This window comes from Branchiostoma belcheri, unplaced genomic scaffold (genome assembly GCF_001625305.1).
Source record: "Branchiostoma belcheri isolate BF01 breed outbred unplaced genomic scaffold, Haploidv18h27 scaffold225, whole genome shotgun sequence".
NCBI classification, from domain to species: domain Eukaryota; kingdom Metazoa; phylum Chordata; class Leptocardii; order Amphioxiformes; family Branchiostomatidae; genus Branchiostoma; species Branchiostoma belcheri.
Genome location: NW_017803769.1, coordinates 57896 through 83957, shown reverse-complemented (window position 1 = coordinate 83957; position 26062 = coordinate 57896). Strand labels below are relative to the sequence as shown.

The 26062-nt window shown below is 41.1% G+C and overlaps 3 protein-coding genes across 3 annotated transcripts in view; 1 reads left to right on the top strand and 2 right to left on the bottom strand.

Moving 5' to 3' along the window:
- Positions 1–1348: 1348 nt before the first annotated feature.
- Positions 1349–12338, top strand: LOC109470438 (matrilin-2-like). Its single transcript, XM_019769391.1, has 10 exons — positions 1349–1394; positions 4662–4867; positions 5364–5562; positions 6875–7002; positions 8136–8291; positions 8720–8800; positions 9464–9656; positions 10454–10570; positions 11289–11429; positions 12000–12338. Exons 1-10 carry the CDS (start codon positions 1349–1351, stop codon positions 12296–12298), a joined length of 1566 nt encoding a protein of 521 aa, XP_019624950.1. The 3' UTR covers positions 12299–12338.
- A 7672-nt stretch (positions 12339–20010) lies between these two features.
- LOC109470437 (cytochrome P450 2C30-like) lies at positions 20011–22979 on the bottom strand. The gene is made up of 5 exons (XM_019769390.1): positions 22595–22979; positions 21887–22029; positions 20897–21118; positions 20305–20373; positions 20011–20073 (listed from the first exon to the last, which is right to left on the bottom strand). The coding sequence occupies exons 1-5, from the start codon at positions 22977–22979 to the stop codon at positions 20011–20013; spliced, it is 882 nt and encodes a 293-aa protein (XP_019624949.1).
- A 1710-nt stretch (positions 22980–24689) lies between these two features.
- The window catches only part of LOC109470445 (alpha-2,8-sialyltransferase 8B-like), a 3816-nt gene continuing 2443 nt past the window's right edge, over positions 24690–26062 (bottom strand). The window contains exons 3-4 of the mRNA XM_019769397.1: positions 25459–25711; positions 24690–24999 (exon numbers count right to left, since the gene is read on the bottom strand). Of these exons, the coding sequence (XP_019624956.1) occupies positions 24690–24999; positions 25459–25711 (563 nt within the window). The remainder of the gene's footprint in view (positions 25000–25458; positions 25712–26062) is intronic.

Genomic DNA, 26062 nt, shown 5'->3' with positions numbered 1-26062 from the left:
ACAGGTAAATCAAACTACACTACTGGGCAAATTACGCAGATAGGATTAGTTTCATGTGTCTTTTAATATTGTTTACCTGGATGCTGAACCTTCATCAACGCAAGGGCATTATACAGAATAATGTCCTTGATCAATGTAATAAGCGTTTTCAACTTCCTGGTAGAGTGCTCTAGCCTGAACTCCAACCTTCGAATGCCTAGCTATAGGTCCGCTGCCCAATTCGGAGACCAGGCATCGTAAATAACCAAACAAAAAAATTTAAAAAAACGTCTAAAAAGTTTTGCATGGTAAGTAGATGGTTTGGATTTCCGGTTAGCATATAAAATGAATGGATGACCTTTAATGAATGACGACCTTTATTGCACATTTTTGCCACATTGAGCTAAGTACTGGTCAAAACAAAACATGATGAAAAGATATATACAAAATAAAACTAGCTATCATTACATGAATTCAACTTCTCTTCGCTTTTCAGTTATCGTAGAGATAAAGGAACAGATTATGTTTTTCGATGGAAGGCTTGTCAAGTCGCATTAGGAATATGAATTTTTCTACAGTGCTCAAGTGTATGAAGTGAGGAAATAGATTTTGTACAAGCCTATACAGATCATTTCTCTTTACTATATAATCTAAAGTCTATAACAAAGTGACATTCGTCTTCTATTCTATTCAAATTACAGTGCAAAAAAAAAAAAGCACGATAAAAAAACACGCCAAAATAAGCCAAAACCCAAAACTCTGCAACATTTCAGTTGTAGCCGCCGGCGTCCGGATACAGGTGTTTTGGAAACTTAGTATCGATCTGACTAGCGTCTTGTTTATGTGGGCGGGTCTGTTCACTGATAACCATCCCTGTACACGGCCCGAGAAATCCTGCCAGTCTAGGAGCTGCAGTTTCTGTTGCCGTAGACAAGTCGATGACGAGTAACGTAACGTAACGTTTCAGCTTCTGCCAAGAGCTGCCTGTCTCGCACAACATCATAGGAAGTCGTAAGTATCCAAACTAACTCGTGTTCTCTAGATCTTTGCCTGGCTTTTCATGCTATTTTATTTTTTTCTCAATATCGATCCGAAAAAAATGCACCTGAAACCGCCGTCAATTGTGTACTATCTATCACATCTTCAACTTCTAAACTTCTAGAGCGTGTTAGCGTTTGTGTATTTAAATCAAACGTAAGCTATTATCCTCCATTCTGTTCTGATGTTTCCAAATGAACAAGACTGTTTAAAAGACAAAATGGGCAGCCATGTTGGAATACTATTGTTTATATCATCAGTCATTTTGTTGACGAACACGTTTAACATCCTGGTACATGCAGTGTATAAGGTCCTGTCACATGTAGCCAAAATGGCCTCCCGAAAACTGCCGAACTCCCCTCAACCATGGTTTGGTAGTAGGTCGGGAGCAAGGTCGGTCTTTATTATTTTTTTAGAAGCAAAGAACAGAGGACGTGTTAACATACAAGAAAAATAAATACGCAGAGACATTTTGCAAACAATACATTAATCTAAGAATTTACCATACAGTGGACCCCATTTCAACATATGTTTATCCATTTTCCCAAAGTTCTGTGCTGTCATATATTCTAATCTGTGATAGTATTTAACATAGCCTATGAATCCTTTAATCGTAACAAACTTGTACTGTCAGTTCTTATATATAAAACGTTTCAATATTAATAACTATGTGTTAAGGACAATAGGATGATTAACTGAAATGCCTAGTATGATAATTCTGGGTGTAAACTTGACTTCTGTATCAACATGTTGTTTTATCCAAAATTCTACATCCCCCAGAAATTTCACAAGAGTGGTACAGTGGCAAAAAATATGTAAAGGTGTTTCTTCTTCTAAATTACAATAAGAACATAATGAGTCCTCTGCTAAATTTGATCTATATGACTTGTTTTGAGAGTAAGAAAGTTGGGTAACAATTGTTAAAACATTTTGAAATATTTGAGTAACTCAGTCGAACACTAGTCGACCTTACCGTACACCAGCCGACCGTGCTCCCGACCAACAATTGTTGGGGGGGGGGGGGAGTTCGGCTAGTGTTCGGGCCATATTCATCTACGTATGACTGTTATTGAATGAATGAAGACCTTTATTGTACACACATACCCACTGGGTTTAGTACAGGTCACAAAAAGGATGGAATGCAGATAACGTTACATATATACATCGTCAAGTAACTACAATCAAGTAATTATTCGGTTTCTTCTCGTTTCTTATGGCAAAAAGGTAAGAACAGATATGTTTCAATATAGAAGGTTTGTCTAAGCTCATTAGAAATATAAATTTATCTGTGCAGCTTAGATGTATAAAGAAGGGGAACAGAGATTGTATCAGATTATAAAGTTCTGCTCTCTCTTTGTGGTATAGTTTATATTCTATTACAAACTGTTATTGTGTTTGTATACAGTTGAGGTGGCATGGGGAGGAGTGTACAGTTGTGTGTGTATGTTCTAGCAACAGTTCTTGGAGCAGGAAAAACAGGTAATGAAACACATCATTTGATATGAAGTTTAAGCTTCGTTTCAACAATGTCAAGAAGAAAACTCACCATAAAGTTTTAGTCTTATTTTGGGAATATTTCAAACGTTTCAAGTATGAAATGAAGAAAATGTGCCAAGAAATGGCAGTGAATCTCAATATTTTCAATATCACTTTATTGAGAATTGCAGTGTATCACTGAATTCTGTCCAATTTACACAGTTTAAAAACAATTCAATACATACAAACAGTATTTTACATGATAAAATACATTGACAATTATAAAGACTGTAATTAAAATGGCAATGGTGTAAAAGACACAGCACATCTAAGGGATATAGATTGTAGTAAATATACATCTGCTCGAATAAAAGTTACAAAACTTACGTCTGATGTATTACGTTATCAAGGATTGTTGAATAAACTGCACATGTACGGTACAGGCGAGTATCTGTTGGTTCCTGTTATGGACAGTTTGTCCAACCCCATTTCGGACATATTTCTTGATCCAGAATATTTTTGTTTTGCCACCCAGAATTTGCATTGGATGCCTTTGGGTTAAAGGATATTCGTAACAGCTTCTTCACCTTTCTGACGGCATTTCCCATTTAATCATTTCTGTTTTATTTAATCAGGTTAGAAACCTCAGTGCTATTTAACCCTATCTAGACCGGGCTTTTTTGAGCAAGATTTGACCGGGGGGGGGGGCTCTTTCGGCCCCCCCCTCAGAACTCGCTAACGGTATGTCGTATGGCTACCAAATTTTAGAGGATGGTGTACTAGTTAAAATTTATTATATCTACAATTTTGATGTCATTATGACGTAATATGACGTCATCATGACGTCATTAATGGGATTTTATTGGCCAAAACCGTCTAGATAGGCTAATCCCTGAAAACTAAATGGTATACAACATAACTTTACCAAAAGTGTTTATGACAGAATATTAGAGTGTACTAAGTCTTATGTTGCCCATGGCAACAACGGTGACGTCATAAAATGACGTCATACATATTTAAGATATCCGCCATCTTGGATCATCAATGTTGAATTTTCAAAAATAGTTTTTTTTCGTGATAAAGCCTAAAATACATTGTAAACATACCAAAGACCTTCATTTAAACCTTTTTTTGGAAAAAGAAATGGAAGTATTGATTAAATTTTAAGGAAAATAACTTGTATATACCTGTTCTAATGATATGGTCCGCCATCTTGGATTTTGGCCAATGACGTCATAAAATTAGCATAAATTATGCATATTTAATGATAAAATTTACATAAATTCATATGGGATGTTATTAATATTAGAAACCATGAGTAACTTGACATAAAACCCATAAAATTCTATTCTTGAAACAAAAATTACTAAATTTAGCAAAAAATGCCTGTCAGAAACCCGTTGCCATGGCAACACAAAAAATTATTATCTTATTCCAATGATAGAAAATTGTTGCCAACAATATTTTAGGAAAAGTCACTAAGTTTGGTCATTCTAGCCCTAGCCATTCAGACGCTATGTGACATCAAAGTTGGCGCGGGCACTTTTACGCCCCCCCCCCCCCCCGGTCCTAGATAGGGTTAAACCACTGCTGCTTTTCAGGAATGCTCTGTACAACAAGTGACACATTCGTTTATTTCGATACCCTTTAGTCCATGACTAGACTTCCAGGGTTCAAAACATAAACACAGTCATGCACATACTGACAACAAAATAAAAGAGAATGGATGGCCTGAAAATAATGAAATGGACACATTAACAATAATTGGAAATTTTACTTGCCAAATCATGCCCGAAGGCTAATTGCTTGTACAATCAAGTATAATACTCATTGCAATACAGTAACAGGAGACAGGTAACAACTGTCTGGAAAAAACTTCTACTTCTACTACTACGCTAGCTATTATGGGGTTCGACTTCTTCTTTGAAGGCAGGGGATAATGAATCTGCAAAATTATTGTGTTTTGTGGTCTTAGTAGAAACGTAGTGTTTTGGTGATCTTCTAAATGACGAAATGGTAACTGTCTGAAATAATCTGTTTCTTTCGGTCTCATAGTGAGGACACTGGCTAAAAAACTGCATTTCATTTTCCACTGCATTCATTGGACAATATATAATAATGTAATACATATTGGACAATAATATAATACATAACGTTACAACATTTAGAAGTGTCCCAGCTGTGTCCGGACCCACACAGCCACTACTCGGCGTGTAGCCCGGTCTGCCCGCCCACCTGCGCAGACCCGGTGCCGGCCTGTGAGCCGGGATGTGCGGAGGGGTGCGTCTGTGATGACGGGTACATCCGGGGCTGGGACGGGACCTGCATCAACAAGACAGACTGTGGCTGTTTCAGCAACGGGAATCACTACAAGGTGAACATGCTAGTTCTAAATACTTTATTTTCTTATCGACTTTACCCTATAACTGACCTCTGTGTGTATGTGTGTGTGTGTGTGTGTGTGTGTGTGTGTGTGTGTGTGTGTGTGTGTGTGAATTTGTGTGCCTATATTTTTGTGTTTGTGTGTGTATTTACGCGAGAGCGCCGTCTAAGTGAAATGGGAGTGTAACTGTTTTTTGTGTGTGTATCTTATCACCTGGATGTCTAACCTTCACCGACGTGTGTTTGTGCTTCTCTGTGTGACTGTGTGTGTGTGTGTGTTTGTGTAATACGTTTGTGTGTGTTTGTGTGTGTGTGTGTGTGTGTGTGTGTGTAGTGCGTGTATGCATGTATATGTGTATGTATGTGTGTGTGTGTGTGTGTGTTGTTGTGTGTGTGTGTGTGTGTGTGTGTGTGTGTGTGTGTGTGTTTGTGTGTGTGCCCAACGGTCGTGAAAATAATGTCTTATGTTCCACCCTGTTGTGTTCCAGACAGACGAGGTGTGGCTGACTGCGGACTCCAGCTGGTGCAGGTGTCTCACTAACAACTCCGTCTCCTGTGACGGGAGCTGTACCCGGACTGACCCTGTCCTGAGTGACGACATCGATAACGACTGTGACGGGCGGGTGGACGAGGAGCTGCTTAACGGGCTGGACGACGACGGAGACGGGGAGATAGATGAGGATATCGGTTAGTCATAATATTGAATGAATGAAAGACCTTTATTGTACATTTTTGCTCATTACGAACTAAGTACAGGTCATGTTAAATAACGATGGCAGACTAAAATATGCCTATAGTAAAACTACATATGTACAGGTTCTGCTTCTTCTCGTTTCTTTTCTATCTAGAAATCTAAAACTAGGGAAATGATCTTGTATACAATTGAAGAGAACATTCTCTCATTATTATATAGAGTACAGTCCACAATAAAATGACTCTCGTCTTCAATCTCATTTAGGTTACAGTAATGACAAATTCTTTGTTGCAGAGGAATCTTAATCTTTTAGCATTTAATCAATCAATCAATCAATCAATCAATCAGTCAATCATTCGACTACAGAACTCTTTCCTTCACCAGTCAATCAGACTATCAGACTCTATAAACAAACTACACAGATAGAGACTGGCACAAGATAATGAAGCTTGTAAATATCTGGGTTGTACAGTTACTGCACTGTTTATAGTTTTGTAAATATATATATATGATATTTGACATGTTTGTCTCTTATGTTTGGTATCTTAATAAAGAATTCAGTTCAATTGAGTTATATTCGGTACCAAGAACGGCAATCAATCATTCAATCAATCAGTCAATCAATCAATCAATCAATCAATGATGTCAACATGATGTCAACATGATGTCAACATGCACAGGTATCGCTACTAGTAGGTTGATCTGTTCCAGTCAGTTCTGGTGAACCCCAGCCGGTGAAGTGTATCGTACTGTTCTTCGGCTAAAAATGACTCACTGGAATTTTTAGCCGAATCTCTGGGTCTTCATCAACATCCTGCTCCAACTGCTGTAGACACGTGATTAATGTTTTTCACACGTTTGACGTCAGAACCGGGTCAAAGTTCGTCGGAAGTCGGTACCGACCCCCATCAAATTTTAAAACTTCCTAACTCAGGTGACTCATGCTATGTTGAAAGAATATGTTTGTGTTTACCGAAGGAAAACATATTGTTTTTGCTCAGTTTCTTCCTCCTCTTCTCCAAACAGTGACCTCTGACCTGACCAATGACCTGATTTGTTGACGTCTGTTACCATGGTAACTGGTGTTGGGTTACATAATGTTGCAATTTCATGGTCTGCTCTGGACCTATTAGACTCCTGTCACCGTATACTATTAGTACATGTATGTGAATGTGTTAGAATAAGAATAACAGAGCAGACCATATCCAAAGGTAAACATTATGCATTTGCTTTGCAAATGTTACTTTTCTAGCTGTTGTTTGTTTTCAAACGAAATGACTCTCTTTCTATTTTGGATCTTAACAGTTGGCAGCTGCGGGATCGACATAGTGTTTGTTATCGACGGGTCGTGGAGCATCGGGCCGGAAGTGTTTGAGAGAATCAAGGGGTTTGTACGGGAGATTGTCGGCTGTCTGGACATCGGAGAAATTCAGGTTCTACACAGACTCTTAAACCTTTGGTTAGGTTTTCCATTCGTGCTTCTTGCTATATGTTAACTTATTCAGAGACGTACAGACATGCAGGTTTCTTTTTTTAATTCTGCGTAAATCTAGCATTTGGTACTGTAACCATTGCATAGTTAAGATTTAGATACATTATCACTAGCTAGCAACGCATAACTAACAAGCTAGGGAATCGGAAGTTTCAGGGGCGTGAAGAATGCAGTCCTCGAGTTTCTGAATTCCCCATGACCTTTACTTTCTTCTGCCTCCTGGATAAAGTTTTAGACCCCTGACCTCCAGTTATTCGCTCTGTCTGTCTTTTCCCCACTCATGTTCCGTAAGCCTACTCTGTCAGATATTGAAACTAACAGGTCAGCTACCTGAAACAATATCCAGAAGTACTTCCGAAAATAATTTCATCAGGTTGGTAGAACATAGGTTTTCTTTTTACACAGCCGGTATAGACTCTAAACTGTTTATGTTTCGATATCTATCAGGTACTTTCCTCAGACGCTTCTGATTGAAGTCCTGCTTTTCGCCGCTATATGTACAGCCGATACAGGGGGATACAGACTTACCCACGTTTGCAGTAGTGTTCCTGCCACAAAAGCGCCACCTACCTCGGCTACATGTAGTGGCGAGAAGCAGTACTCCAGTCATAAGCTTTGAGGAAGATGTCTGATAGGCATCCAAACGTAAACAGGCTAGAGTTATTATTAGTTGTGTAAAAAAACAACGATTTCCAACATATTGCCAGAAAGGAAAAGGCATACATCATCTCGCCCACTTTTTTATTTATCTATTGATTGATCTTAAAAACCGTTGGGTGGTACCGTTAGTTTAGGACAACTGATTTCCAAGGTAGCCCAACAGAACAAGTTACAAAGGACATAGACAATAAAATGATTAAACATAGAGATAATAAGTAATATGAACAAAGAGTACACGTTATCAATCATTAGAAACAAGACATGTCAACCAGAACAAGTAGTCAAAATAAGGCATAATCATAGTCCGTGTCATTCCAGTCGAAAGATAAGTCAGTCCATGAGGTCATGTGTTTAGTGCTTTCGATGTGGTTGCCTGTTTGGTTTCATCATCTAACAAGTGGGTTCATACTGTAGGTTGGAGTTATCCACTACGACTGTTTGCCGAAGTTAGACATCCAGCTGGGCAGTTATAACATGAAAACAGACCTGCAGGACGCCATCTTGACAGAGATCAGTTTTGACGGTGACCTCACACGGACCGGAAATGCCATTCAATATATGAAAAATACGGTAAACTTAACACTTCCGAATTTTACGTTACAGATGTAGATATACATTCTGACATAGGCTGTAATGAAGATAGCTGTTTTTTTTATTAGGAATAGCTTATCTTTATTCTTTAAGCTCGTATCAGCTGAACGTGTTTATAGCAGGATCTAAATAAATTAGGCAGGAATTGCTTAACACACACACACACACACACACACACACAAGGACGCGCGCGCACACAAACACACACATACACACACACTTGAGCGTACATACACACTCATGAGCGTACACACACGCATAATTATGAATGCACACACACATCATGCACACACAAACACACGCAGGCACGTAGACACAAACACAAACATACGCGCACGTACATTGTATTGATACACACCATGTTACGCAGTACCTGACAGCTCTGACCACTCCTGTGTTCTGAGTAGATTCCGTTCCGCGGGTATGTCCCGAGAGCTGCCGTGATCGTCACGGACGGACGGACCCAGCTGGATGTGGAGGGGCAGCAGGTAAAACTAGGAATACCGTTTCTTAGGATTAACCATTATCTGATATAAGGCTTGCTCTGTTACATATGTGTGGAAATGAGCATATAGAACACCTTAGTATAACACCCAGGATCAGGATAAACTAGGATAAACAGGAAAGGACACGTTCGCTCATCATTTCATTTATAGATAACGTTATTAATATCATGTTTATTACAAACTGCAAATATTCACTGACTTTGTCTTTCCTTTTTGCCAGAATATTTCACCAGTACATTTGAAACTTGTTTTTTCTGGGCAAGGAGCACTATGCAGAATTTTTGCACCGAAACTGAAATATTTTAAATAGAAATTTACATATTTGCCTAATTTCCTCAAATTTCTTACATTTATGGTTTATTCCACCACAAATGTAGACAAACATGGCTGACAACTGTGTTTCTAACTTTTCGACACAAACTCGTAATGCGTCATAGTTTGGTACCTAGAATGTCTGAATGACACTTATTTTCAATTAAATAGTAAATATTTAAGTTATGTTATAATGAAATGACCAGAGAACTGACTTTTTTGTCGTCTCAATGTTACATAAATGCAGCTTTAACTTACTAAGCACCAATGATAATTTATAATAACATTTAGCCGTTTTTAGTTGTAAAATTGTTATCGTTGACCCTCCCCCAGTATGATGACTTTGCGGAAAGTGCCCGTGCCGCGCGGGATTGTGGGATCGAGCTGTACAGTATCGCTGCAGGGCGGAAGCACACTGTGGACACCAGCGAGCTGAGAATGATCACCAACAACCCCGCACGAGTAGTAGAGCTGGACCAGGACAGACCGTGTGCTATAGCCAGCATGCTGGTGAAAGATCTCTGCGGTATGTATCAGTGTTTTATGTAGTATATCTAGTGTAACTTTAGGACACGCACTTACATATATATAGAAGTTACATTGGGTCTAGGTACAATACAAGATACTTAAATTCTAAGTGAGATACTACAATTTGTAAAATGTACAGTCTACATAAACAGCTTAACATCTGTAATCCGTGGTCCCGACTATAACGACTAGTCTTTGGCAGTTCAGTCTATAGTAGACTATCTGGGTCGCGCCTCTGGTGACCTCTCATGTGGCTTGAAAGTCAAGCCTTCGTTTTGTAGACCCTGCTGCATACTCTGCATGTGTGTTATGTGCAGTTTGGTGCAGTTTGTGCTGCAGCCTTTCGCAGTCTCCGTTTCTCTGCTGCAGCTTCTCCTCTCCTCTTACCTGCATCTGCAACACCGTTCTGTACAACTCTGCGCCAGGCAGCTCTGTCCTCAGTCTGCGCTTCCCAGGTGTCTGTTGCTATGCCAACTGACTTCATGTCCCTCTTGCAAATGCCCTTGAAACGCAATGCTGGACGGCCAAGTCGTCTGGATCCAGAGGTTAGTTGTCCATACAGAACATCCTTCGGAATCCGTCCGTCCTCCATACGCCTGACATGCCCTAGCCAGCGGAGGCGGCGTTGGCTGAGGATGGAGTAGATGCCCTGTATCTTTGCTTTTGACTTACGACTAACACAACCTTATTCTCATCATCAATGAAACAAGATGGAACAAGAACTTAGCAAAAGCTCTAAGAGAGATAAGAGATGCTCGATTTCTTGTTATATGTGTTCTGCTTCGTTTCCTGTAGACGTGAATCAGCTGTGCCGGTCCATCGGCGGTGTCTGTACCAGTGATACAGACTTCTGTGCCGGGCCGTTCGTGCCAGGATTGTGCGGAGGGAACCTGACCTGCTGCGCTCCACAAGGTAGGCTGAAACTACAACAGAAACAAACAAACAAACATACTACAATAAGATGCAATTTATGCAAATAGATTATGACCTAATTCATATGAGGAAATTCGATAATTCCAGTTTGTATATGCATGTCGTGAACATACAATCTAATACCGTGTAATTTGCAAATTTGTTAATCACCAAAAGGTCGCCGACTTTCAGTCACCGTACAGTTTATATTTGAAAATCTATCTCTAAAAATCGGTATCGAGAGGACATTGGCCGTACTACTGCCGAAAATGTACTTGTTTAATCGTCTTGGGACCTATTCACGTATCTGCTGTGTGACGCCTGTTTATTTTACTTAGCCCGTCATACTAGCCGGATGCACTACCGAACACTGCCGAACTCCCCAAAGCATGGTTACGTAGGAGTAGGTCGGGTGCAAGGTCGGCTGGTGTTCGGCTGCGCCAGCCATATGTTTCAGAATATTGAAAATATTCGCTTGTGGACCGAAGGTTCGGCTATGGTTGGCTGATGGTTGGGGAGTACATGTTGGTCAGCGTTCGTCGGGCCTTGGTTGAGAGTCAAATTTGACTTTAACTCTATTTGATTAGTATATAAAGTTACAAGCGTGGCCTAAATCTGATCAGGCAGTTCCTGAACTTCAGCCAACTTTGATTGGCGTTGGTCGGGGGAAGGTTGTGAACCTGTGGCAGATGCTTTACAGACGAGCCGTGTGTTGCAGACGAGCCATGCCGAGCCATGGGCGGGGTGTGCCAGTTTGACGACCTGCCCTGCCCGGGACGACATCTGAACGGACTGTGTGGAGGGCCGGCCAACAGGAAGTGCTGCATTGACTGCTGTCAGCAGCCAGCTAGCAACAAGGGTGGGCGTGCTTCTTCTCTCTTTATATATTATACGCCATCTATTATTGTCCTAATGATATTCACACACACACACACACACACACACACACACACATAATGAACGACGGACACACACATATATACACATACACATGAATGTACATACACAGTCATACACTTTTCCTTTGTTCATGTTAATATTAGAAAAAAAAAGAATAAAAAATAGAACAATAAAAAAAAGAACAACAGCGGGACTTGTGCATGACTGTAGCCGCCACGCATCAGCAACTAATGCCCGCGGCTGATTGACTGATTGATTGATTGATTGAGGTAATATTTTGCTCTGTTTCTTCTTCTTCTCCAAACAAATAAGGTCAATGACCTGAACCAGACATCTGTCACCATGGTAACTAGTATTGGGTTACATCATGTTGCAATTTTATAGCAGGAGGGATGTAGATTCCTGTCACCATATAATATGAATGGGCTTGAGTTAGAATTATCAGAGAAGACCATATGCGAAGGTTAACATTATGCATTTACTTTGCAAATGTTACCTTTCTAGTACATGTATGATTTTCTCTTTTCAGCTACGTACAGAAGTTTGGGTTGCTGGACAGATAGCAACAACCGTGCAATCCCCCCACTGGAAGGCCTGGATCCCAGACTACAAGATCCTTACCGTCTGCGAGAAAACGCCATAGAAAAGTGCTACCAGGCGGCCAGAGACCGAGGCTATGATGTCTTTGCTGTCCAGGACGGAGGCTGGTGCGCGTCCTCGTCTGCTGCACGGGAAGCCTACAGACAGTACGGGCCGTCTCACCGCTGTGCGAACAACGGGAAGGGCGGCGACTGGGCCAACCACGTCTACGAAATCATATCATCATAGCACAACCGTGTTTCTTCCTAGCCTGGTATCCAGTCTGATTCGTGGTCTGGGCCGCAAAAGCTCTGGCCTGCCCGCCTCACATAAGTTTCCAGGTGTGTATTTCACGAGAGATTGGTTAGCCCTCCACGTGTTGGGGGAAACCAAATCCCCAAGCATACTGTCGTATTATTAGCGTAACACTCCTACCGGGACGGCCTGTTGCACTGGGCGGGGGAAGCTATTAGAGCCCCCGAAGGTACAACCTGCCCGAACACCTTAATACCCCCAAACTGGATACCAGGCTAGTTTCTTCTACGTGTAGGAATTTATATGGTACAACTATGTTTCTCCACGTGTAGGAATGTATAGTACAGCTGTGTTTCTTCCACGTGCAGGAATTCAATATAGTACAACTGTGTTTCTTCCACGTGTAGGAATTTATATAGTACAACTGTGTTTCTTCCACGTGTAGGAATTTATATAGTACAACTATGTTTCTTCCACGTGTAGGAATTAATATGGTACAACTTTGTTTCTTCCACCTGTAGGAATTTATATAGTACAGCTGTGTTTCTTCCACGTGTAAGCATCCATATAGTACAGCTGTGTTTCTTCAACGTGTAGGAATTTATATAGTACAGCTGTGTTCCTTCCACGTGTAGGAATTTACATAGTACAGCTGTGTTTCTTCCACGTGTAGAAATTTATATAGTACAGTTGTGTTTCTTCCACGTGTAGGAATTTATAGTACAACTGTGTTTTCTTCCACGTGTAGGAATTTATATAGTACCACTATGTTTATTCCACGTGTAGGAATTAATATGGTACAACTGTGTTTCTTCCACATGTAGGAATTCATATAGTACAGCTGTGTTTCTTCCACGTGTAGGAATTTACATATTACAGCTGTGTTTCTTCCACGTGTAGGAATTTATATAGAACAACTGTGTTTCTTCCACGTGTAGGAATTTATATAGAACAACTGTGTTTCTTTCACGTGTAGAAATTTATATAGTACAACTGTGTTTCTTCCACGTGTACGAATTTATATAGAACAACTGTGTTTCTTTCACGTGTAGAAATTTATATAGTACAACTGTGTTTCTTCCACGTGTAGGAATTTATATGGTACAACTGTGTTTCTTCCACGTGTAGAAATTTATATGGTACAACTGTGTTTTTTCCACGTGTAGGAATTAACATTCTACAACTGTGTTTCTTCCACGTGTAGGAATGTATATACTATATATAGTGCAACAGTGTTTCTTCCACGTGTAGGAATTTATATTGAACAATTATGTTTCTTCCACGTGTAGGAATTAACATAGTACAACTGTGTTTCTTCCACTTGTAGGAATTTATAGTACAACAGTTATGCTTCGTGTAATTTCAACTGAGAACAATTGAAATCTTATTGTTTCGAACTGTGTCTACATGTGTCAAACAGTAATATTCAAAGTCTTGGAAAGACCGTAAAAAGACAGCGGTGGTGTGTTTGATATTAGGATTATTTGCCAGTTATTGCTTTCTCACCTGTGCAGTCTTAAAAGTTTACCAGAGCGCAAATGTTCCATCCATACAACGTTAACCCTACCTAGACCGGGCTTTTTTTGACATGGGGGGACCGGGGGGGGGCTCTTTTGACCCCCCCCTAAGAACTCGCGAACGGTATGTCGTATGACCACCAAATTTTCAGAGAATGGTGTACTAGTGAAAATGTATCATATCTACAATTTTTATGTCGTTATGACGTAATATGACGTCATTATGACGTCATTAATGTGATTTTATTGGCCAAAACCGTCTAAATAGGTTCTTCCCTGAAAACCTCCCTGGTATACAACATAACTTTACCAAAAGTGTTTATGACAGAATATTAGTGTGTACTAAGTCTTATGTTGCCCATAGCAACACCGGTGACGTCATAAAATGACGTCATGCATATTTAAGATATCCGCCATCTTGGATCATCAATCTTGAATTTTCAAAAATAGTTTTTTTTTTCATGATAAAGCCTAAAATACATTGTAAACATACTAAACACCTTCATTTAAACCTTTTTTGTAAAAAGAAATGGAAGTATTGATGAAATTTTAATGAAAATAACCCGTATATACCTGTTCTAATGATATGGTCCGCCATCTTGGATTTTGGCCAATGACGTCATAAAATTAGCATAAATTATGCATATTTAATGATAAAATTTACATAAAATTATATGGGATGTTATTAATATTAGAAACCATGAGTAACTTGACATAAAACCCATAAAATTCTATTGTTGAAACAAAAAGTACTAAATTTAGCAAAAAATGCCTGTCAGAAACCCGTTGCCATGGCAACACAAAAAATTATTATCTTATTCCAATGATAGAGAATTGTTGCCAACAATATTTTAGGAAAAGTCACCAAGTTTGGTCGTTCTACGGCTAGCCATTCAGACGCTAGGTGACATCAAAGTTGCCGCGGGCACTTTTAGCCCCCCCCGGTCTAGGTAGGGTTAACGAACAAACACATTTGCGGTTCTTCTAAAACGCAATATTTACACCTTTAGTGAGGTAAAGGTACAATGCACAGAGCTATCGGCTGTGTTTGTGTGTTTGACACCTGGGTTAACCTTCACGCCGTGTGATACTGGTCGGGCTGGTTGTGTCGGCCGGAAGAACGACCCACCAAATATGGCGAAGCTGTATCAACCATTACAAAGACACGGACCAAATCACCGTAACACGAACATCATACAGACGACAATAAGGTGTACCAAACTGGGATTTTCTAACCTTAAGGAATAATTAATCATTTTAAAAGACATACTAATTTAGTAGCAACTTTTTTGTTCAATGCCGACAAAAAGAGTACACTACAGGGCACGAGTTGTCGCTCGCCTTGTCCCTTTCTGCCGCCTGCCGTTTTGTAATGTTACCTGTAAGCTATTGTTCACATGGAACACACTTGCGATTAACCGCACTGAACGGTAAAATTCACAACGTTTGTAAGGTCACGTGGCGTACCTGTAGTGGTCGACTCAAAACCAAGAGGTCCCGAGTTCGAATCCTGCCATGCCACTGATCTTGTGTCCTTCAGAAAGGTACTTTACACGACTTCCCCCACTTTACTTAGGTGAAAGCGAGTATTTTATTTCCTCTATGTTGGTGATGGCTTTAAAAAAGTTAGAAAAACTTCCGTCGCCATGCATTGTGATAAATGTGAGAAAAAATATGTTAGTAAGGTCAACATACGCAAACCTCGGCTACAAAGGCCAGGGATGGATATCACGGGAGTAAAGTTCAGCATGTTTCCATAGCGACATGTCTATAAAATCATGAATACTGAGATTATCTCTTGTTATCACCCGGTATATGTATATGAGAGCAATAACACAGAAGTTTCTGTGTTGTCGATGTAGTTATCACCTGTGCATGAAGAAAAGAAAAAGCACATAGAATATGTTGCCCTTCGGGACAACAGTGATAATTTGAGACGTCCCTCCCAGGTGTAGGCCCCGAGGATCTACATAATAAGCGACGACAGAGTATACTTAAGCGGTTTAGAAAGGAGCAAAAAGACCTGGAAATAGTACGAACACCTTAAGGAAACCAGGCGACACCTTCGGCAAAATCCCTCAGAACCACCTAAGACGCGGCGTGTGCAAAATCTGAAGTTAGTTCGAGCCATGACGTCAACCGCGACGACTAATTACGACATACACTCCAAAAGTAGCGAACTGGAAACGGCTAACCCCTGACATTGGTAATTAGACATCATTGCAGCGTCGGTAATCTTCAAAAGGCGCTCTATCACGTGCACGAGTCCACCGTCATCATATCATATAATGAGACGACGATAATTACTGCGGACGGAGCTAAAGTCATAGGAAGTAAATTGTATGGATATCATCCCTTGCGGACTCAAAATCTATGAAAACAAGGAAAAGATTGGGGAGGAGGGGGACAAGATCCCAAAATTTTCACAATCGAGTCTCTCGTAAAACTATACAGTCAAGGCTAACTCACTAGTCTCTCTTTTACAGCAACACTCAAGGCATCGCCGAAGGGGAACGACATTTACTTCTCTCCAAAATTAGGCAGAAAATTTTATTCTTGCCTTGATGTGAGCCATGGTATTTTCTTGATGCGGCCAATCTGCTATACCAAACCTGACGCCCCGTCCCAAACCGGCCAGTTTGAGTCCAGCCGCCCTGCAGCGAGCATCCTGTCCGCCGTTGCCGCGAGTAGAGGCTCCGGGGCCGACTGCGTGTCAACATGGGGTGAGTTTGTTGTCATCTTGGCATGATATCAGCTTGGCACAGAGTATAGCTTTACCAACAGAAATTCTTTCTCCTACCTTCTATAGGAACCCAATATTTCCAGCAATGTTGCTGTGGGACTACCCAGCACTTCCAGGACCTGGATCCGGTGTTGCCCGACAGGGAATGCGACACGCCGTGCTGGGGAAATCCGAACGAGATGTGCGGAGGAATATGGAGGATGACGGTGTATGGATCCAGCGGTAGGGCGGGCAGCATGTCGACTCTGCTAGGCCTCGGGAGGCGACTGGAAAGAGTTGATCCCTATTTGTCCAATTTCTACTATTCTACTCGGGTCTCTATTTGGCCAATTTCTACTCTATCCATCCGCCTCCCGAAGCCTGGTAGAGGTTATTCAGCAAGTACAAAATAGAATTCCTATTATTTACCACTGCACTGATTTTCATTGATAAGTCCTATTAATTGTACCTCTTATTCTTAGTTGTATAGTGTCATAAACCCTACTTTAAATTTAAGGATCCTCTTAGCTTAATCAAGGCGATTGATATATAATTTTTTACTCATAAAGGCTAACATCATTTGGCGAAGTTATGAGATAGTGGAAATCTAGTTTTACATGTTTCTGTCAACTATACTTTAAGCGTCATTCACGTTGTTGAAACATTAGCCAATTTAAATCTATTTCATACATTTCATTCTTTTAATATGCCTGTCTATTTCGACCTAGCCCTAAAGCCTTGATCTCTTGTTTAAAAACAGTAATATCTTGTAACTATCGTTAATACCTTCCACTTCTTCTTCTTGATACCATTTTAACCATTCGACAGTCGCAGTACGTTTGGAGCGACGGTGGTGTGCTGGGCCCTGGTGACTACAGCAACTGGTCTCCCGGCCAACCGGACACAATTTACGGGGAAAGATGCGTGGAGATCCGTCCTCAGTTCAACTACCAGTGGAACAACCATCACTGCTGGCTACTGAAGAACTACATTTGTGAGAGAGGTACGTTCCTACAGCTTTATTTGCCATTGACAAAAAATACAACGCCCTCATTATCACCTGCACGGTATGCCTTAAATTCAGTACATGTAATGATCATAGCGATAATGTAGTAGCCTGGGTGTCATTCGATTTTTACGGGGCTCGTTGCACTACCTGGAAAAAATCGATTACATGCAAGAGACGATTACATGAAATGAATGAATATATTCAAATCACCAAGTATGTGACCGTATCCAGTCGACATTTTCGGGCTGGTTAGTGGGTGAGGATGCAGATGGGTAGTAATAAGGCTGTGGTGGTTTTGGTGGACATAGTCGTAGACATAGCAATAGTTTTAGACAATTAGATTTCATTATGTACATTTTAAATTTACTTTATACCCTGTTGCAGAGTTCTTTTGTGTTTGTTACTTTTAATAGCCTTCGGGCATGGGTTTGCAATAAACTTCTCTCTTATTAACGTCTTACTAACCTAACATCGCCATCTATCACCATATAAACAGTCGCAAGACCGCCCTACTGCCCACGCCCGCGGATCTACGTGTCAGACCCCGGGTTTACCGTCTCCGATGATCACACCTACCGACTGTCTCCTCCCGAGCAATGCCCTACGATCGCTGAGGAGCTACCGACGACCCTTGATCCTGACGACCCCGCCTTGCAATGAGGTACCAGTGGGCTCAGTGAGACCTTCTGGTCAGACCAGTTGGCTCTGTGGAAAAGATCTAGTTTCTGGCGACTCGCAGTAGAATGTGTTTAATATTACATGAGCTGTAGTCCTGTTATTTCATCAGCAGGGTGCAATGTCAGATTAGAGTTTGATGATCACACGTGTAGCGTTTCTAGTCAGTACAGATACGTAACATAGCAGTTCTAGTGCTTGCTTTTGGCGTATTTTGCGGATAGAGTTTTTCTAAAGCTACATATTCAGTCTTTTTGCTGCATTCTGATAAGAAAAAGTCATTTTAGAAAGATGATATTCAATTTTTATGCAATATTTGGAAGATAAAAGTAGATGGTTTCAGCTGTATAACCATTAATACATCTTTCAGTAGCAAATATTGGATTATAGATGTAGGTAGAATCATCTACTAGATATGGAGGGCTCTTACATTACTTTAATAAGCAATACGCAAAGTAATAATGTATCCTACAGTAGAAATAGTCCTCAAAATAATCAAAGTTAACAAACTAAGACAACATGTTTAAGCGGGCTGTCACCAAGGATTCAAAGCTTGCCAACAATATAAAGAAGGTACAGTTGTCAAAGGAGCTAAACGTTAACCTCTTTGCTTCTCTAAACCTAGATCCACCTGTCAACAACAACAACAAAAAACACGTAAGTTAACCTTAACGAACAAGCTATCAAGACTAAATAAAGGAATGCCCCCTAAAATTCTTTCGTACTAGCAAAGATCTCAACACAACAATCAGTAGACTAAGTATGTTATAGACACCTTTAGAACTGCTGGGCAAGCAACCTGGAAGGAATATGTTTAATGTCGTTCTAATTTTGCCTTTTCATTTACATAATATATAGAGTGTATATTATATGAGTGTTTATTAAAGCTCGGCAATATAGCAACTATTTCTTGGGTACCACAGGCTAATTTTCATATTAGATATTAGATGAAAAATCGAGTTATTTTTCCCACATCTGGCTATAAAAGCTAACGCGGGATCGCACAGAGCTCAAACGGGTGCGGTTCTCAAAGCCGCACCAAAGACACCGTCAGTTAATGGAGGAGGAGCGCCCTCTGGCGTCCTGAAAGTAAAGGACTGCAGCAGGGTGGAGAAAAACAGGAACAGCTCCATCCTGGCCAGCTGCTCACCAAGACACACGCGTCGGCCTGGAAATAAGGAATTTCAAAAAGTAAGACAAGCCAAACGACAAATACTGAAGTTACTATCGTCGTACAAATGATAGGTCTGATATACCTCCTCCGAAAGGCATGAAGGACTCAGGCTTGTTGATGACGTTCCCTTCCGGGTCCAGAAACCTTCCGGGGTCAAACCGGTCCGGATCAGGCCAGTAGGCGGGGTCCATGTGGAGGGACCACAGGTTAACAAGCACCTGGATCAAAGGAAATAGAGAGTACGTTAATACACACACACACACACACACACACACACACACACACACACACAAACACACACACACACAAACATTCACCTGCACACACACGCAAACAAACACACCCAAACACACACAGCAAACGTGACGGTTCATGCAGTAGATCTATCCTTCGAGTTGAAATGGATCGTCACTGGATAAATCTCAGTCATATGGCCAAAATTAGATAAAGGGGCCACTTTTCTAACGTTAGAGCTAGCGATACCTGGGTGTCCATAGCTACTTCATATTCCCGCATTTTGACCGTCTCTGTGGTGAAGTGGGGAATCGCGAGAGGTCCGACAGGCCGGATCCTCATAACCTCCAGCAGACAGGCGTTCACGTAGGGAAGCTAGGGACGGTGGGACAGGGTGGGCAGACTCTCACCAACAACGGCATCAAGCTCCTGCTGCACCTGTTAACGGTACATTATGTTGAGTAACCCCTATGAGACATTGCATTCATAGTAGGAAATACAAGGACTGGGGATCTGCAGTTAACACTAACTGAAGCTTAGATTTTAAGTGATCTTTGCCAGTGTCTAGTCTGACATAGCTACACACGGTGACGCTTGATGCTGACCAGTGCCTTATTCTGGATATCGGCGTTCAAAGTCATGTAACAAAGTCGGCGTCAGACCCTCCACCTTCTCCTGCTTCTCAACCTCCATCAGGCAGTAGTCGAGGAAGTCTCGTGGGTTCTCGCGGTCCAGGGTCTCGCGATGGCGTGATATCTGCTGTCTTATCACATTTTGGATCTTGGAGGACCCTTTCAACGCATTGATGCTGGCTCTATTCACTGTAAAGTGCCCCGGGGAACAGTTACAATCAAACGTAAGGTCCTATCATGAAAGTTCATCTTCAACACTGAGTGTTGGTCAAGTTAAGATATTGTTTAAAGTCACTGGGTCAGTCTACCGAAGAAGACCAGAGGAACTGGTCGAAAGCTCTAGTGAGAAAATATACCTTGTGTTGGATCAAAAGTTTAAGCTTTAAACATGAATGTAAGGTAACTTCTTAATCTTGCTATTCTCAATTCTTACTGAGTAAATCTATCATAATGATTCCTAATCTTAATCTTAATTGCGATGCTAACATGCATAATTTTTTTATGCAAATTATATATTTCTATCGCTAAAAGTATATGTGATACGTATAGCAATAGAAATATGTAATTTGCCTGTAAGACTATACTACTTACAGATTCATGTTATTTATTGGAATGAAATATCCCAGTACTCTATACCTACCGATAGGAACAAATCGTAGCAAGGGAAAAGCGTCGATGATCTGCCCAGCTCCAGCTTCAGCCATGATCACGAAAACCGCGTCTGCCAGTTCCCTGAACGTCTCGTCCCTGTAGTCATACCGCTTCCCCATTAGCATAGAGCAGATGACGTTGGCGAAAGCCACGGTGACGTCATAAGCGATGTCAGAGGGGTTCTCGTTGTATTCTGCAATCTGAACAGAATTTGCAAAATGTGTATGTTCAAAATGATGAATTTGTCCACGTTGAAAAGGTCTCATAAGTTAGCCAGGGGTATTGTTATTACCTTCGCCAAGAAGGTTATGTTTTCAGTAGCGTTTGTCCGTTTGTCCGTCTGTCCGTTTGTGAACAGCATAACTCAACAAGCTTAATATGCATTGTCATGAAACTTGGTAGGCAGGTAGGTCTTGATGAGACCTAGAAATGATTGGATTTTGAACCCCCTGGCGGCTTTTGTTGGGTTAAGTTAAGTGAAGGCGAACATCAATACACATAATTTATTCACATCATGACCTCGTTTGCATAATTTACGAGGAAGTGCTATAATAGCCTTTTTATTAAGATAAGGCTGTCGTTGGGTGGAGAATATGACCAACTGATATAATCCATGCAAATGAGGCTCTTATTTGCAAAATCAATGATTGAAATTGTATAATTCCTCAACCGCAAGGGTTATCATCATTTGGTGAAGGTATGAGATCGTGGAACTCTTGTTTTACATATCACAGACCACATGATATTTTGTTAGAATTGATGATCCCTCATTATTGTACATGTGTTATCATTGACTCATTGCAAAATACATAAAAATGGTGATAACAGAAAAAAGTACTGTATATTATTGGCGATTAAACCTTTCGGCATACTGCTCATGGGAATGCCCCCAGTACTTCTAGTATCACAAAAATATTCCAGTGAAAAAGATCAGGGTTTTACATGGTTCATCCTTGGTTTCACCTTACCGTGTTGCGGAGACAGCTCGCCTCCTCTCGGATTTTCTCCTCAATGCTGCCAGTTCCGATCTTCATGCCCAGTTTCTTTAGGACGGCGCCGGCAAACCTCTTTCTCTGCCTGAACTCGGTTCCCCAGCATGCAAAATCTATGTCTGTCGGAACAAACAGCACGTCTTCGTGATTCACTACCATACATGTCACATCTTGGTGGATGTCCCAACTACTAAGTACCTAATTCCAGCCCAGAAGAGAACAAGAAATAGCCATGCATTAAAGTACCAGAGTTATCAACCAAGGATTGAGGTGTTCAAGAATTCATTATTTCCTAGAACTATCGCAGAGTGGAACTCACTGTCACCAAGTACAGTAGGGGCGTTGTCAATAGATAGCTTTAAACAATGTCTAGAGCTAGAAGTTCAAGGGTTAGGTGTAACAAGTCGATCGGTGTAATATAGCCAGCTGCCACCGCACCGCGTGCCTGCGAAGCTGGTGTGTTACGCCGAAAGGCGGTTATACCGGCTATACAGATACAGATACAGATCTTCAATTCATGCTGATAATTATAAAAGGACACCAGACGACATTGACCATTTCTGCCACATGATTAACAAAGTATTCACGACCGTCTTAGCTTTCTGTTGTAAGTTTTTATACGTCGAATTAAGTTTTTATTGTTCGAATTATGTGAAGAAAAGCACACTGTGAATACAGGCTTACCTTTTCCAAAACCAAGCATTGCATTAGCCAGGTAAGCTGCCGGCCTGGAGGCGAACAGCTCGGACCTGTCCACGAGCGCGTCCTTGACGGCAGCGTAGCCGTTCAGAACCACCACATCTTCCATCCCCATCCTGACGGTGAAGACGTCCCCGTACTGCCGCCTCCACGCCGTCAGCTTGAGGTGAGGCGCTCGGCCCAAGGCAAGGAGGTGCCCGAGAACAGGCACACGTCCTGCCGGGTAGGGAGGCAGGTTTCTGCGGCACTTCAAGAGGAAACATGCCAGGAAAAAGACTGTACAGAAGACAAGAAAAGACCGCAGAGTCAGCTCAGAGATCTGCAAAATCTCCCGGACAGACTCAGTTACCCAGCCGACAATGGCGGCCATGTTTGCAAAGAATGCGCAAATATAGCCTTTTGCTTGCGGCTATGACCCGAAGAGGTCGTCTGTCTGGCATGGTTACACGTACACCGACACAACCGGTCTGTCTCACTCTGGCGTATTTACTGATTGTCTCTCCTTTGTTCTATTTGCACATTTCAGACCACAGTTTTGTTAATCGTCCCGTAAATTAAGGGAGAGTCACAGCCTCACATACAGGAAAAAACAGGAATTCATAGATCTCATACCTCCATTTAATATATGAGTTTTTCTAAATCTTATTCATTTGTCTCATTGACTATGGAAATAAGGTCGCAATTAGGCCACAGCAAGTAAATTTTATGGATGACATCCTCCGCAGACTCCAGATCTAATGCGAGCGGGCGAAAAAAAAAACAAGACGGGCCCAAAAAACAAGGTTCCTACATTTTAGAATTTTAAGTCAATCATTGTACAAATGGTTTTGATTCAGTGGAAACATCACATATACACAGCCAGCATCACATATCACTGCATCAAAGTAAGAAATAGAACATTAAATCAGGGCCTTTTCTTGTCTGCTCTCTTCATAGTTATCTGCCAACCACATTCCGGTATGGCGACTGACATCTTTGCCCATTTTCGGCATGGTGACCACTGTCAGAAGGCAACAAAATTTCTTTTTTTTTTTTTCCAAAATCAGGCGAAAATTAATGCGCGCGCTGATGTCATCCATAAAAATTACTTGCTTTGGCCTTAGCACAATTTAGTTTAGTTTATGGTTTTCTAACTTCAACTATTTTCGTGTAAAATTCCTCTCCTTTGTCAAGCTTCATTTCAACATGTCCTCATTAATTATGCAAATGACCTCTACATTAACTTACACATGTCACAAGGTCTCGGACCGGAGTAGCAATTTGACACCCTCAGGCAGACGGGCTGTCATTTCTGTAAGTCGTGTACATTTTTAAGTAAGAGGTTCTTTTTTTCGTCATGGAAAAAAAAAAAGAATTTTCCTAGGGTAACGACTTAGTACTCGAAGAAGCTCAGAACCTAATGTTTCCGAAATTTAAGATTGATTACAATCGATGTGATACGTTTTTCCGCTATCTTTGATGGTCCGAACACACCCCCAATACATATAGAACGCACCATCCCGGGGATCAGCCGACAAGGCCACATAACCATTGCACCTCTGCTAGTTGTCTCTCCACATACAAAATACATACTAAAACAGTAATGATACAAAAATGGACAATTTAACTGACAACATGCTATAAAATATTAAGATATATAACAATATAGTGACAAGTATAGGGCAATTATCGCGGCCTTGTGGCCATACAGGTTGTACATCTGCAAAGGATATCTAGCTACATGTACATGCAGCATCGGTGTCATAGTCTGCATTAAACCTGTTATGTAAATGTATTATCATCTGTCTTTTGAAGGTATTCAAGTGTTGTGGCTGAGAGACTGACATCCAAACTGTTCCATATACATACAAGTCTTGGGAAGTACGACATAGCAAACTGCTGTGTTTTAGTTCTAAGACTCATTTGCAGGCTGAATAAATAATAGAAATCGGCCTAAATGGGGTATAATTGGCCAGGGGAAGCCAAATTGAACCTCTGACTGTGGTCGGCTACCTCCCTGACCAATCATATTCCCTTCTCATCCCGATTTGTACTATCTATTCAGCCTGCACAAGAGTCTGGCGGAGACTATAAAAACGAGTCAACGTTTTCCGCATGGACCAAGCTGCATCTTCACCGCGCCTCTTCTGTGTAGCTCCCTGTGGAAGTCATATTCCTGGTCGACGTTGTGTAACTCATCGAAGCCGTTCATCAAGGGAGGGTTGCGGCGAGAGTTGACGTTGTCGTTTGGGAAGTAGTGGTAGGGAACCGCCACGTTGTTCTTGTCCTTAAAAAAGGGGAAGAACCCGTAGATGTAGGCGTGGTCACAGAAGGACGTCATCATCAGCACGCTCACGAGACCGATGGTGGGCGTCTTTTTCATGCTCCTCCCAGCTATTTTAGATGCAAGCCTGGTTCCGATTGTAAGAGGGAAGAAAGAAAAAAAAAGGTGGTTATTCGTCGCCAGCATTGCATGTGGATATGCCTTGTGGGTTGTGTTCGCTTTTCAGTTTGGAGGTCGCTGGTACATTTGCGAAATTAATGAGAAATTGCGTAGTGATAAATGATATAGGGTTATAACAACTGTAAGCTGGGTGGACGTTGAATTTATTGAAGATGAATTATGTAAATAAAATCGTCTACAATATCTTATAGTCATTGAGAAACAATGTTGGCCAAAATTCTTGATGGTAAGATATGTCATGCAATATCTAATAAGTAGGGACAGTAAAAGACTTTTCTTCTTGACCTTGATTTGAGTTTGAGAAATGCTTTCACTCTCGTACCCCTCACACACACACACACACACACACGCGCTCTCTCTCTCTCCCCTTTCTTTCAATGTTTTAACGGATAAACATGTTACTTACGGCATAACGCCCTTCCTCAGCTTATTCTCTGTAATCACCACTGAAAAGGGTAGCTTGTAAACTGGTAAAGCCTCCATGATTTTTCGTCTCGCTCTGTAGTCTCCAAGCAGGACAGAATTCTTCACGTCCTGTAGTCGACTCTCGTACACATCGAGAGATCTGTTTTCAAAATGTGAAGACTCCGCCAGTCGCCGAGGCGTTTTGAGGTTGAGTATTGTCATATTAGTCCGCCCGCCAACGTCCTCCTCGAAACCTATTTATCAAGATCATAAATATTAATATGGTATAAATATTAATTAATGAGGAGTAAACGTGCCAAACTTTCAAATTATATAAATGTAAAATAGTCTCCGCTTGAGAAACAAGCTCCGTTCTTTTGTACAAGTCAAGATAGGGGGATCTAGAGAGGGCTGAAGAATGTACTAACGTTACCTATGCTTTTAAAATTCTACTACAGTATTATACAAGTTTTTTAAATGTATTATTGTAATGAAAGGTATTACATTTTACACGTGGTTAGTGAAGTTAGTGGTTTGTAATTTTAGTGTTAACCCTATCTAGACCGGGCTTTTTTGGGCTTGGTGGGACCGGGGGGGGGGCTCTT